This window comes from Camelus ferus, chromosome 3 (assembly GCF_009834535.1).
Source record: "Camelus ferus isolate YT-003-E chromosome 3, BCGSAC_Cfer_1.0, whole genome shotgun sequence".
NCBI lineage: Eukaryota > Metazoa > Chordata > Mammalia > Artiodactyla > Camelidae > Camelus > Camelus ferus.
This window is the reverse complement of record NC_045698.1, coordinates 88,415,173-88,428,036: the sequence shown is the minus strand read 5'-3', so window position 1 is coordinate 88,428,036 and position 12,864 is coordinate 88,415,173. Positions and strand designations below refer to the sequence as shown.

Here is a 12,864-nt window from a genome sequence, read left to right as displayed (position 1 = left end):
GTGACCTCAGAAGGCAAAATAGTGACTATTGCTATTTCCTTTATGCTTTTCCATATTGTTTATACATTTTTACCATGATCATGTACAACTTTTATAATGAAAATTAGTGTATGGGGGGTGTATATATTTTTTAAGATGCCTGATGGTTCTGATGGTGTGGGAACCATAGTCATTTGGGCAATGATTCAGACACATGCCTTCTTTATTTCTCAGCTCTCCAATGAGGTAGAAAGTTATTCAAGAGAAAGATCTAGCCCTATACTTTTTTAAGAAAATCTCTCCAGTGCTAGAAATGCCAGGCTCAAAGCAGGTGCTTAATAAATACTTGAATGGGTTGAATAGACTCCCAATAAAATAAGACAAAAATTAAATAAGGACATTCATTACATTACGTTTGAAGAAAAAAGAAAACTTTATAATTATGGGTTAAAGAAAGATGGAATAATAAGGCAGAAAAAAATACACAGGAGACTTAATAGACCGAAGGATGGTCACCAATCAGCATCAGTGTTCTGCTTTAGATCTAGAAGCAAAGAATCTTCGAAGGTATCAATTATCTTGTAGCGTGAAGAAACCAGGAGATGGTTCTCTCTTTATAATCTGGCTCATCCTTGAAGTGATGTATTCAGTTATAAATTCTATAGCTAAAGAAGAAATGTGAGTAGATGGGGAGAGTTAAGAAAAGAATCTTTTCTTTTATACATTGCCAGTGGAATGTAAAATAATGCAGCTGCTTTGGGAAACAGTCTCACAGTTCTTCAAAAAGTTAAACATAGAGTTAGCATATGGCCCAGCAAATCCACTCATAGAAATTTATTCAAGAGAATTGAAAACACATAACTGTACGAACTCTTGTACAAGTGTGTTCATAGCAGCGTTCTTCAGACTAGCCAATGGATAACCATGGTAGATGTTGGATAAACAAAATATGGTACAGCCAAACAATGGAATATTACTTGGCCATACAAAGAAATGAAGTACTGATCATGCTACAACATGGTTGAACCTATCTTGAAAACATGCTAAGTGAAAGAAGCAAGACACAAAAGGCCACGTGTTCTTTGATTCCATTAATTTGAAATATCCAGAGTCGGCAAATCCACAGAGACAGAAAGTGGATTAGAGATTACCGGGGGCTGAGAGGATGAGGGATGGGAAGTGACTGCTGGTGGGTATGGAATTCTAGAATTAGTGATGATGGTCACACAGTTTTGTGAATTACTAAAAGCAGTGATTTGTGTACTTTGAAAGGATAATTTTATGGTATATGAATTATATTTCAATAAAGCTGTTATTTTTCAAGAGGAAACATGGAGAGGAAGGAAATCTGGACAGAAGGACCTCCAAAAATGTTTTAAATAAGAGATAAGTTAGCAGTTTTACTAAGGGCTGCCTTTTTAGGCACAATTGGCTTTTTAAACTTCTTTTCAATTTAAAAAATGATGGCTAACTGAGGAGAAAATTAGATGATACAGACTATAAATACAACTTGAGGAGTTTAGTTTAGGTGCAAGTTTGTTCCTATTAATACAGAAGTTGGAATAAGAGGTTTTCACATCTCTTCTTTTGGTGGACTTAAAACAGTGCTCAAAATAGGTCTCATGGGTCAGGACAATTTGTGGGAGCCCTTCCTGAAAGGGGAGAGGAATGAATTAGATGACTTTTCATGGTCTTTGCTCTTTTTCTCCTTCTCGGAACAGAGGTACAACACACTGCTGGAATAAGAGAGGAGACACTTCTGTATCTTGAACAGTTTTATTTAGTTTCTGTATTCAGCCATATACACACATTCCTCTGAAGACTGTAAAAGTCTTCTCTAAACAATTAACTTTTTATTTGGAACAAAACAACTTGAAGCAGCATTTGCAACCTATTATTTCAATCAATTGTGCAAAGACAGTAAATTCAACATTATGCATAGCTACCTCTACACATGTTACTAATATGAATACCTAGAATGCACTTGGCCTGGTAAATAGTTTTAAAACCTTTGTAAGCTTTTGAAATCAGTTTTATTTGAAAAATAAAGTGATATCATCCTCACTCATACTTTCCAGGGATAGAACCCCCTCTTTGAAGCCCTCCCATTGCCTCCCAGTGCTCTCTGCTGTAGGAGAAGACAAGTACCTGTGCTGAGGCCACTCAGCACAATCTTCCTCATTCTCTGCCCAGCACCCAGATTGCCATGAAAATAGAACAAAACTGGGTGACAGAATTAGAGTGAGGAAGCCTCTTCTTGGTCCTGTCATCAGATTCAGATCAAATCCTTTCTGATCCTTATACTCTGGTCAGGTCTGACAGTGCTTCATTTTAGGCAAAGTCACTATTGATGCTCTTGGTTTCACCATCACATGCTTTCAACAACATTCATTCATTGAGTAAATATAGAAATTCAAACTTTCCTATTTCAGTTAGTAATAGAAATCTCCATTTCCAATATCCTTAAATGTCTACCAAATAAATGGATTGTGGTCCTAGAACCAGATATGGTTAAAACTTGAGTTGCTGAGAATGTTGGTGGAAGAGAATCCCTCGTGAAGACATGAATCACTTCTCCTCCTCAGAAGCAGCACCTGCTCCTGTCCCGCTAGGCAAGGGCATGGTCAAACTGCCCTTTCTCCAGGCCTTCAAGTCCGTCGGCCCAGGTCGAAGTCGGCATGCTCCGATACGGGTCCAGAAGAATCCGGAAGCACCTCACGATGAGGATGCCCAAGAAAATAAACAACAAAATCACAAAAACAAACGTGGTTTTCTGCTCCAGAGACATGCTAGAATCTGACGACACGTTCCCAAGGGGCACCAGAGGTGAAGGGACGGGCTGTCCTCCCTCCATCGTCCAGGGAAACTGGAGCACAGGATCTCCCAGGTTCCTTCTCTTCCATCATCAGTCTGCTGAGATCATGGTGGTTGCACCCTGGAGAGGCTGCAGGAAGAAAGAAAGGGAAGGAAAGGGAATAAACACCAAAGAACAACATTATTTCTAGGCTGATCTTCATATTTTTCAGAGAAAAGAAGGACTCGCTAAACTTTTTCACCAGGGATATTTAATTCTGTATAATTATGGGGAAAGATATGTTACTCTTGCATGAAATTACCAGGCTGTCCTCAGAGCAGCCACCTGGGGCCAGGAGGACTGGGCAGGGAAGGCAACCAGAGGACAGGAGATGAGAAATGTGCAAAGTAATGCTGACCTCAGGGTGTGCTGCCAGCTTGACATCCAAACCCAGCCTCCCTGCCAAGTCTCTTCTAGATTCCCTCCAATAATAGTACTCTCACATCATTCTTACAATAATACCATTGAACGGACACTTGCTGTGTGCCAGGGCAGTGGCTAAACACAACAGAAATGAGCCACTCTACTGCAAGCTTCATGAAAGCAGGGAACTCTAGCCCAAGGAGAGGAAACTGAGGCTGAAATGTCCAGCCTCTGGTCTCCAATGAGTGTGGGACCTTGAAGAGGTCACTAAGCTGTAATGAAGGACATAGAAATAGTTGTGTATCTCATGGTGCTGTCATGAAGATGAATGTCTGTGAAAAGCCTTTGAAAAGTATATGAAGATGAAAAACAAACAAAACAAAGTGTTACTTCACTGAAGGCAGGACTACGGGAGCTATGATGCCTCTCCTTTGCTCTCTCTAGCCTGGACCGTGGGAAAAGGATGTCTCAGACTCCCAAACCATCAGACTCCTGCTGCCTTTTTTCTTCAAAAAACAAAAACCTGGTTCAATACTTGACCCTGGGAAGGACCTAGAGAACTGAGCCAGAGAAGAGAAATTGATTGCATTTTTAAAAGCCTTACAGCAGCTTTCTACTGTTTGTTTAAGACCATTTGGTGAGAGGAAGAGAAGGAAAAAGATGTTATATTTTGCTAGTAGAAAAATTAAGGTATATGGATACTTACTGTTTGTCTTTAAAGGCAAATTGAACTGTACACAAAGGCCATGAACACCTTCATATATTGAACTAAATCTATTTAAATTATGTTTTATAAAGAGAAGTATCTATATTACTGTATAGAAAAATCATATGACATATTTCTGAATCTGTAAGAAAAATTACATAGTCATCTATGGAAATTAACATGGCTTCAAAAGAAATTATGCTCAATGAAAATAAGCAACCAAAGAAAAATAGAAATTATTGACCGAAAGGATTAACACAGTATTTCTTAAGTTAGCTTATAATCATTACCTTGAAGTATAGCATTAGTGATCATATTAACAGTTTTGCGTGTATGTTGACACTTCAAAATTTACAAAGTCAAAGTTAAAAAACAATTTTTAAAGGAATTTACAACCAGTATCTGGGAGGAATGAGTTACTAGTTTGCGGAAAAGAATAGTTTGCAGCTCCATGACTCTGGACTTTTTAAAGGCTAGAATAGTGGCGATAGATTTAATGATTTTTTTTATTTCAATTTAAGATTGGGATAAAATTTGACTCTGTTTTTTAAAAGCCTCCTTAGTAACACAGAGAATATTCATGGATTGGGTTTGGTTTTAATTTGCTTGTTGTTAAGCACCCTCCCCGTCTGAGAGGTAACTGGAGAGGGGGGAGGAAAGGGTGGCCAGATCTTCCAAGGCAGCTCTCCCTAGTGCTTCTAACTAGGGACATTCACATACTCAAACTGAACTTAAATATAGCAAATATAAAATTTTCCAGGTGCTGGGTCAAAAAAAAAGCCAGGTGGTGATAGAGGAATAGTTGTCTAAGCAGTACCTGTCATGTTCCCTCTTGTCTTTTTATGTCCTGCTCAGGACCTGTCACTTTGACCCCTGCCTTCCCCACTGGCTTCCTTGAATCCCTTTCTATGTCCACTTTTCCTCCAGCCCAACTGAAGCCAGAGTCCTTTTCTCTGTCTGTTCTCAACACAGCTGAGACAAGTATACATTTTCAGGAAATATTCTTTATGAAAAGACTACATAATCCAAAAAGGAAATATAAGAAAAATGAGGACCATTAACTGTGTAAATTTACAACATAAAGATTTCTGGATCTGTGAGACTCAATGAAAACGGTGAAGAACTAGACACAGAACCTTTTGAGCCCATGATAATAACTCTCTAGCCATAAGCTGGCTATCTAGTATAGCAATACCTGTTCAGTCCCTCCCTTCCCAGCCCTGGTCTCCACTTGATGAATGCCATCATGACACCCTGGACCAGTCTTCTGCATCCTTGTTCTACCAAATCCTTTTCTCCTAGCTCAACATCTCTTATTTCCCAGGCTTATCCCATAACTCAGGTTTTAGAACTGGGACTCCATTCATGTGGGGGCTGTCGTGATGGACAACCATTCTAAATAACCTAGTCGTCCCGATTCAGATTATCAGCCACAACTCCCTGTAAGTGAATCTGAGGTCTGGTTTCTTCACAGGGAAGCCAAATATTAGAATGATTTAAGACTCAGTTTTAATTTGCAATTTTACCACCCTATGCTGATTAAAAGGCAGATGCAAGGGTATGGTTAACCCTCTTTGCAGCCTGATCACGGGTCTTGAGAAGCCTGCCAGAATATAAATACATATTCCTATCTTCCCACCCTTTCATCACCAACCCCTTTTAGATGTACCAAATTGATAAGAAATGGAGATGAAAGCATTTTGAGAACTCTACAGATCTGTATCAACTGTAAGCCTCTCCTGTCCCAGCATGTGGTACCCAAGTTCCTATTAAAATGACGTCATTGAGTCCAGTCATCAAAGGCCTCTATTAAACTGCAGTATTTTACCGAGGAAAGTGACGCATTAACACGTTGGTAGGGATTTGTCTTTGAGTACTGATCCTATTTGAAGGAGGAAGAAAAACAGTAGATAGCAAGGAAATTGGGGGAAGATCTTGCTGGGTGTGAGGGGCTGCAGGAGAGGTCTTGTGGGAAGCAGACATGGGATGCGTGAACAGATGGCCCAGCAGAAGAGTCCGGCAGAGGGAGGGGTGCAGAGGAGAGAAGAGCAGGAGATGGTTATAAAGGGAGATGGAGATCCAGAGATCTAGAAAGAAATGCCAACTATTTCACAATGTTGCCTAGGACTGATTGATATCCCTAGAAGAGCCTGCATGATTTTAAACCGCAGTCAGCTAATCAATAACTTACAGATTTGGAAAGCTCAACAGCATGTTTAAGTTAAAGGAAGCATCTATATAATAAGATGCAGAGAAAGAAAGAAATGTTACCACTTGGCTACCCAAGTACAAAACTATTCAAAGACATCTAGATTTTTTAAAATGTCTCTCTTAGATGAACACGTTCCTTTTTGGTAGAAATGATTCTCAGAAAATGTTTATGATTGCTTTTAAATAAATAATGAAATGTCTCTTTTAGATGAATAGTGGAATCTAGGCAGGTAAATTATCTCAAAAGATTTTGACACAACCATCAGAAGTGTTAATAATAAGAAAAGGCAGTTATTTTAAGTCTAAGAAGGACCACAGTTACTCACGGCAGTATTTTAATCCTGCCTGGCTTCCCCCATCATGCAGCACACCTGTCTTTCCTCTGCCGGGTCCATTTGTGTGTGCTCAGGAAATAAAGTCTAATTTTAATATGGACCCAGGAAACCTTAATTAAAAGACGCCATTTTCAAAAGTCATATACTACATCCCTTTTGGAGCAAACCAAGCTCCTTGGACTCTGATATTCTCAAAATGTAAATACCCTGAATTACTTATGAAGCCCCATGTGAGCAGTGCATCCTAGCCCAGTTATCCTAACCACTGACCACTCACTTTAAAGTAATTTTCAAAGAAGCCCTCTCTTTCTTTCCCCATACTTCCTTCATACTGCGTCAAGGTTCATCTTTCTAAGCTCAGATCGTACCACTCCTCCCCTCAGAAAGCCTTTGTTCTCTGATGTCCAAGACCCTAACCCACCCATTAACCCCCTTATGGACCCAGTACCCCTGTTTCCTGGACCACAAGTTGGGTCATACTCTGACAATGGATTTTTCTAAGGTATTAACATATTTTCATAACAGATTTAAAAAGGAACAAACATCACATCACATTTGGTTTTGAGCACAAAAACCAGTGGATAAGAACAAACTTACATGCAATTTATCTGCAGACACCTGAGCAGACCGTCCAGACTTTGCTCTGCAGCTCCACCTGACACCTGCTGTTCTTTGAACACCTCCAGGTTTCCCACCTCCGAGCTTTGAGTCATGACGCTCTCTGCCTGATACTCTCCTCCCTCCCCTATTCCCACCTGGGGATTTCTCTTCTGCCTTCGGGGCCCACACAGAATCAGTCCCTCCTCCTCGGTCCTGGGGGGCCCAGTCTCTCCCTTCCCCAAGGGCACGGGGGCTTCCTGCTGTGTCTTCAGCAGTACCTCCCCTGCATCCTGCAGCAGCACCTATTACAGGACCCGTCTCTACGGTGTTCGTCGCCTTCCCCTTCAAGTCCAGGAAACTGAATTCAAACTTGGAGACGCCATCTGATGGAGGGGTGGGGGGCTGGGAGCACATGTTATCCAGTCGGACTGGGATGTCAGACCATTGTGTTTGAAATAGATCTCGTTTCAAAGAATCACAAATAGTCTAAGTCACAGTGACACTTTAATAGTCACATATCTTATGATTTAAAAAGCGGTTGTTTGGCTTTTAAATTTTTCCTTGCCCTCAGTGCTGGTGGGTGGGGTCCACTGGAATTAAGCACTCTCCTTTCTGCTTAAAGTGTCAGTCCTTTCTTACCTGAATTGCTTTTTTCATGGAGAAGGGTAGTCATTGACAATATCCTGAATCCAACTGTCTTACATGGAAACTATCAACGTCAACCTGTACCCTTCTCAAGCTTGGGTCCTTCAGACATCTCGTTAGCATCTCATTGTACAATTTCACGATAAGAAAAATATTTTATCGAAAGAAAATATACCCTCAAGCAATGGCATGTTTCTTTTCTTATTTTTCAAATGACAGCAACAGGATTTGTTCTGTGCACTTGGCCCCCTTTTTTGTTTGTTTTTTGGTTTTGGTTTTTTTTGTTTTTGTTTTTTGAATAAAGGTAGATTTATTTAGAGAGATACATACTGCATAGAGTGTAGGCTGTTTCAAAAGGCAAGAGAAGGGTCACGAGTTATGAGGGTTGGGTGCTCAGGTTAAAGTAAAAGTAGGTACACACTCCACAGACAGTGTGTGACTTGGCCCCTTTGTTTTGCGAAACCACACCCAGGCGTTTGATTCCACCTTCTCGCTTTTGCGGTCATCGATGCATGCGCCCTCCCTCCCACAATGGGTTGATGCAGTACATGTGTCGTCCTGACTGGCACGTAGTGAGTGTTCAAGAAATAGGTGAGGATGAGTGCGTGTTTTTCTTTGTCTCATCTTTGTGCAAAACGAGGTTTATTTCTAATTTCCCAAGAAGGAATGGAGCCCCAAATCATAAAACTCAAAAGAGTAACATCCCCCAAGGGGTGTGGGATCACAGGCTTCTCTCTGGCACGTTGCAGTGAGTAGGAAGTCCTCATCCCTTGGCTGCTAATGGCATGTAGGGTGCAGTGAAGCAGCGCTGTCTGTGTTTTAAGTACTCCTAAACCACGTAATTGCTGTACCTAATTTTTAAAACCTCTAAGCCAGAAACCTGCTTATGTGACTTGACATGTTTTCAAAAGTAGATGTAAAAACAGTCTGTCCATTGAGCAAGAACACTCAGGGGCTTGTCCAGTTTCACTCACATATGATTACAGGACACTTTGTCCCACAAAGACACCCTGTGTACCTTGTTTATATTTATCTGGCTGCCGAGTGAGACCGATCTGTGGACTGCAACAGGAAGGGAATTGGCGAGGTAGGCGGGACTGAGTTTGCAGTGACGGGCAGAGGCAAACTTACCCAAACTGCTGCATTATTCTTCAACAGTCATGAAGCTGACTGTTGAAATGTTAAAGTGGCTTTCCGTGATTGAAGTGATACATATCCTGAGACTGAGGGAGAAAAGAATCCCTCTCGACTTGAACTAAAGGAAGCCTCAGCTGCATTGCTGTTTGTATAGCTGGAGTCTCTGGAGTTACACCCCACCCTGCATCCCGCCAGACGTGTACACATCCCAGTCAACCCCATTCTACATCTCCCCTTACAACTGTGAGCCCTCCACCAAAGCTACCTCATCATCTAAGTAATCAAATGACTACCTAAGCAAAAGTTACCCTCCTCTGAATCTTGTGGAAATTCTGTCTAGGAGCCCAGTGAACAGTAACTTGTATTCCAGGATATACACACAGAGATACAAAATATTTCGTATAAATTCAAAGAATCATAGCCCTCTTGGTGGCCAGCCAAGAACTTCAGGTAAATATTTCCTGGCTCTTTCTAGGTACTTTCATGCATTTTAACCAACCCCCCTCCTTTTTTTTTGGCTGTGATAAATACATGGCAACTTGTATTTTCTTCTTTTCCAAATACAGTCCTCCCATTCCAATACAATAGCCCCATTGCTTCAGGATTCACAGGATGGTTAAGAGTAAATATTATTTTATACACTCAAAAAATAGACCCAAGGCTAGTAGAAAGCCCATAAACAATGATTTTAAAGACAAGTGAACGTGGCCAGCTACAAATGTCAACAGGCAGTTTTAGAACTGTTGCCAGCCCTCATTGCTGCACTGGGAGGTCTGTTTCCTCTGACCATGCCTGCAAAGTCAGTCTGCAGACACGTCTGCTCGGGTTTGGGAGTGGACCCTGTTGTACCCTTCACCGTGCTTGTCAGCTCTAGGTCGGCAGGAGACCTTTGTCTTCAGCCTGAGCCCTAACCTCAGCTTTACTTCTTCCCTGTCTTCATCTTCCTCCTAGCATCTGCTTAAAGAGTTTTAAAGGGACTGCAGGGCAATGCTGCAGCCTTGCTGAGAACATTAGAAAAATACCATGTGAGTTCCCAGGCAGTACATGGGGGTAGCAGAAGGCACCACCAACAAGATGGAACTTTTTACTTAAAACAATACAGCTTATTGTTCTACCCAGTTTTCTTTCTCTTTCCTTGTGTGTTTCCTAAAGAAAAAGAAATTTGTCTGCTGTTATCTTCAAAGGCCCGGGCTGCTCACTGCTCATCACCTAGGGACGCAAGGGACAGTCAGCCCTATCATTAGGAGTTGTTGCTTTGTGATCCTTTGTAAACAAATTAAAACATCCCTGATACATTTTGAAAGGTTTGAACGGCAAAAAATACTGTAATGGGCAAAGAGCTTTGAGGAATAATTTACTGCAGTCTAGCAAAGAAAAGCCTTGGTTTACTATTCCTTTATCCAGTATCAGTAGCATTATAAACTTAAGCATGCTTTAAAAACAAAGGCATCATTACATTTCACCCCCTTGCGTTAACTTTACCCAGCAACTGTTTAATTAGACTTTATCTGACAGCTAGATCTAAATTCAGAACTTGGATCCGAAAGGCATCCATGCGATTACTGCTCATGCACAGATTGCAAAGTTAGAGAAAAGCATTTAATTAGCTCATCATAGACACAGATTTTGGTCAAATACCTGGATCTGGTTGAACAAACACTTGATCCATTTCCTGGTGGAACAGTTACAGGTAGTTACAAGCCTCTTTAGTTTCCATTCTTCCCGACCAAGCTGTGTTAAAGCAGTAGACAGTGGTGGCTGCAAGCAGCTGGTGGCACACCCCAGATCTAAAGCTGTTGTTTCAGGCTTAGAAACTTCCCATCAAAACCCCCGAGTTAAAGGAGCATCGTCTTCCTGTGTGAGGCATCATTAGCGGCCAATACAGCTGCTTCTCTGAGGCGAGCCATGACTTCAGTTCTGCCTCAGCAACTCTTCAGAGGATTCTGCTTCAGTGAGTAGAGGCAGTATCCTAGCAGTGTGTCTGAAATCATCTTCAAGAAAACATTAACATTCAAAAGGAGTACGGGGGAAAACATCACGGGGCATTCCCATACCTTTTCAAAATCAAAGCCATAAATCTCCCCGCGCTCTGCTCTTCTCTATTGATTGTTGACACTATTCCTCTTTGGGGATGTCAATTAGCACCTTGCAGCAACCGGCCTCCATATTGATTATGGCTTATGACCTTCAGGCCAGCTTAATTAATGGGAAGACTTCTAGGGAAGGGCATCAACTTAGTATTTGGGAGAGGAAAGAAAGACTCCTTTTCCTAAAGAAAACAAAACCGACCTTTCAGAAAAGCAGCAATTAAGGGAGGCAATGAGGAAAGAACAATAAAAAAAAAAAAAAACAGAATTCTATTTTCACCACCTGTTTGTAAATTACTAGGCTGTGGGTTGCCAGGTCCAGTGTCTCCTTTGGCCAGCCTGCATCACTGCAACCTTGGCCTGACCCTACCCCACACAGGCCAGCTGAGACCACTTGATGAATAAACATAGATCTTTGTTGAGAGAAAGTTGTTCTCATTCTAAAGATTCTAGTTACTCGGCATAATACTTTAATTATTTTCTTTGGATAGAGTGCTTAAATAAATTTGGAAAATATTTTAGCATAAAATTCATCTTTTTTTAAAAAAAAAAAGTGCTTCTCTGGAAAGAATTCAGCATCATCCTTAAGAGGGAACATCCTTGTTTTTTGGCAACTCACCACTTTCTTTGTTGAAGTGGAAGCACAGTTCGCGACAACACCCACCCACCAAATGATGGGGTGCATGATATTTCAAGCCAGCTCTGCCTGTGCCTGTCAGCTCTGCTGTCTTGTCAGCTCTTGTGAGAAGCTGGCCATTACCCAGAAGCTCTAGAGGACTGGAGTGGGGCTCATTTCCTAAGAGGAAACCTGCCCCCGCCCCCATCTGCTAGCAACGGATGACAGTCCTGGATAAGCCTCAGACCCAAAGAAATTCAAATGCTAAATGTTAGGGTCTAATGTTGGAATCAAATGCTTGACATTAGAACTCCCCTCTTGAGAATATGAGGGTTCTTTCTTTCCCCATATGTTTTTCAGATTTTTAAATGAATTTTCTTTCCAGTTAGTGTCACTTATTATATTTTCACACACACACACACACACAAAAATGGGACAAACAAAATCCAGCAGAGCACTATCGTTCAGTACTAACTGGTATCCTTGGTGGTTTTCAGCCCACAGTGCCGGTAGACAGAGCGCCCTGTCTCAGCAATGCCAACAGTGTGGCTGAGGGAACATTCTGACCCCACCCTGACTTATATACTTATCATTCCATGTGGTCAGAAAGAACTCAAGTTAGAAATGAACCTGGATGACTGCGGGCTTCCCGTGCCCAGAGGCCTCCTCAGATACTGTTTTAGCCTTTAGACACGGGGAGGTGGGAGGGAACGTGAGAGGCCTGTGACTGTCCTCCGGCTCCTCCGCAGGCTGAAGCCATCCCAGAGATGAGAGCCTGGCCTATTTTTAAAACTCTCCAGAGAAGTAGATTCCAAAACCCCCCTCTGACAACCTCTGTTTAAACTAACTCCTCTGTTGCTTACTTAATCTAGATGAGTTGGCATGTTCCTTTTTATTCTATCCTCACCGCAGTCATTAACCACCACAAGATTTTGTTAGAACGCTCTTCCCCCAGGGAAGCTGAACTAGGTAAACCAAAGGGCATTTGATGAAGCTCTGCTGGTACAAAGATCTTCTAGCCAAGTTTTGGATATTTCTAAGATAATTATAAGTTCCATTATGTTAATCACCATGAATTCTGAAACAGTGAATAAGGATTTACAGAAACTTTCTTTCTTTGATAGCAGGTCCTGTTTCTTTAGTCTTGACTAATCTTTGTAGCTTTTTTGTCTTTCTTTTTTTCTGAGCTCTTCCCCCAGTTTCTGCTCTCTGGTCCAGCTTTAATCAGAGAGCATAGAAGGCTGTTTGATGTTTCAGCCTAACATGAAATGGTGATGAAACAGGCTGATTTTAGAGGTCGTATATGCCGTGCTTCTCTCACCCATCCTGAT

At 41.5% G+C, this 12,864-nt stretch overlaps 1 protein-coding gene and 1 long non-coding RNA gene across 6 annotated transcripts in view; one reads left to right on the top strand and one right to left on the bottom strand.

Moving 5' to 3' along the window:
- LOC106730503 overlaps positions 1–12,864 on the top strand; it is a 311,014-nt gene that overhangs the window by 197,501 nt on the left and 100,649 nt on the right. The window lies entirely within an intron of this gene.
- CTXN3 (cortexin 3) lies at positions 1,740–11,355 on the bottom strand. Of its 4 annotated transcripts, none has more exons than XM_032476638.1 (2): positions 10,885–11,355; positions 1,740–2,923 (listed from the first exon to the last, which is right to left on the bottom strand). In XM_032476638.1, exon 2 carries the CDS (start codon positions 2,831–2,833, stop codon positions 2,588–2,590), a length of 246 nt encoding a protein of 81 aa, XP_032332529.1. In that variant the 5' UTR covers positions 2,834–2,923; positions 10,885–11,355; the 3' UTR covers positions 1,740–2,587. The 4 variants fall into 4 exon arrangements, with proteins under 4 accessions (XP_032332529.1, XP_014420435.1, XP_014420437.1 ...); XM_014564949.2 differs by lacking the exon at positions 10,885–11,355 and adding an exon at positions 10,469–10,878; XM_014564951.2 differs by lacking the exon at positions 10,885–11,355 and adding an exon at positions 7,046–7,168.

What these genes read in the sequence shown, in the direction of transcription:
- CTXN3 (XM_032476638.1), bottom strand. Translation starts at nt 2,833, where the DNA reads ATGGAGGGAGGACAGCCCGTCCCTTCACCTCTGGTGCCCCTTGGGAAC.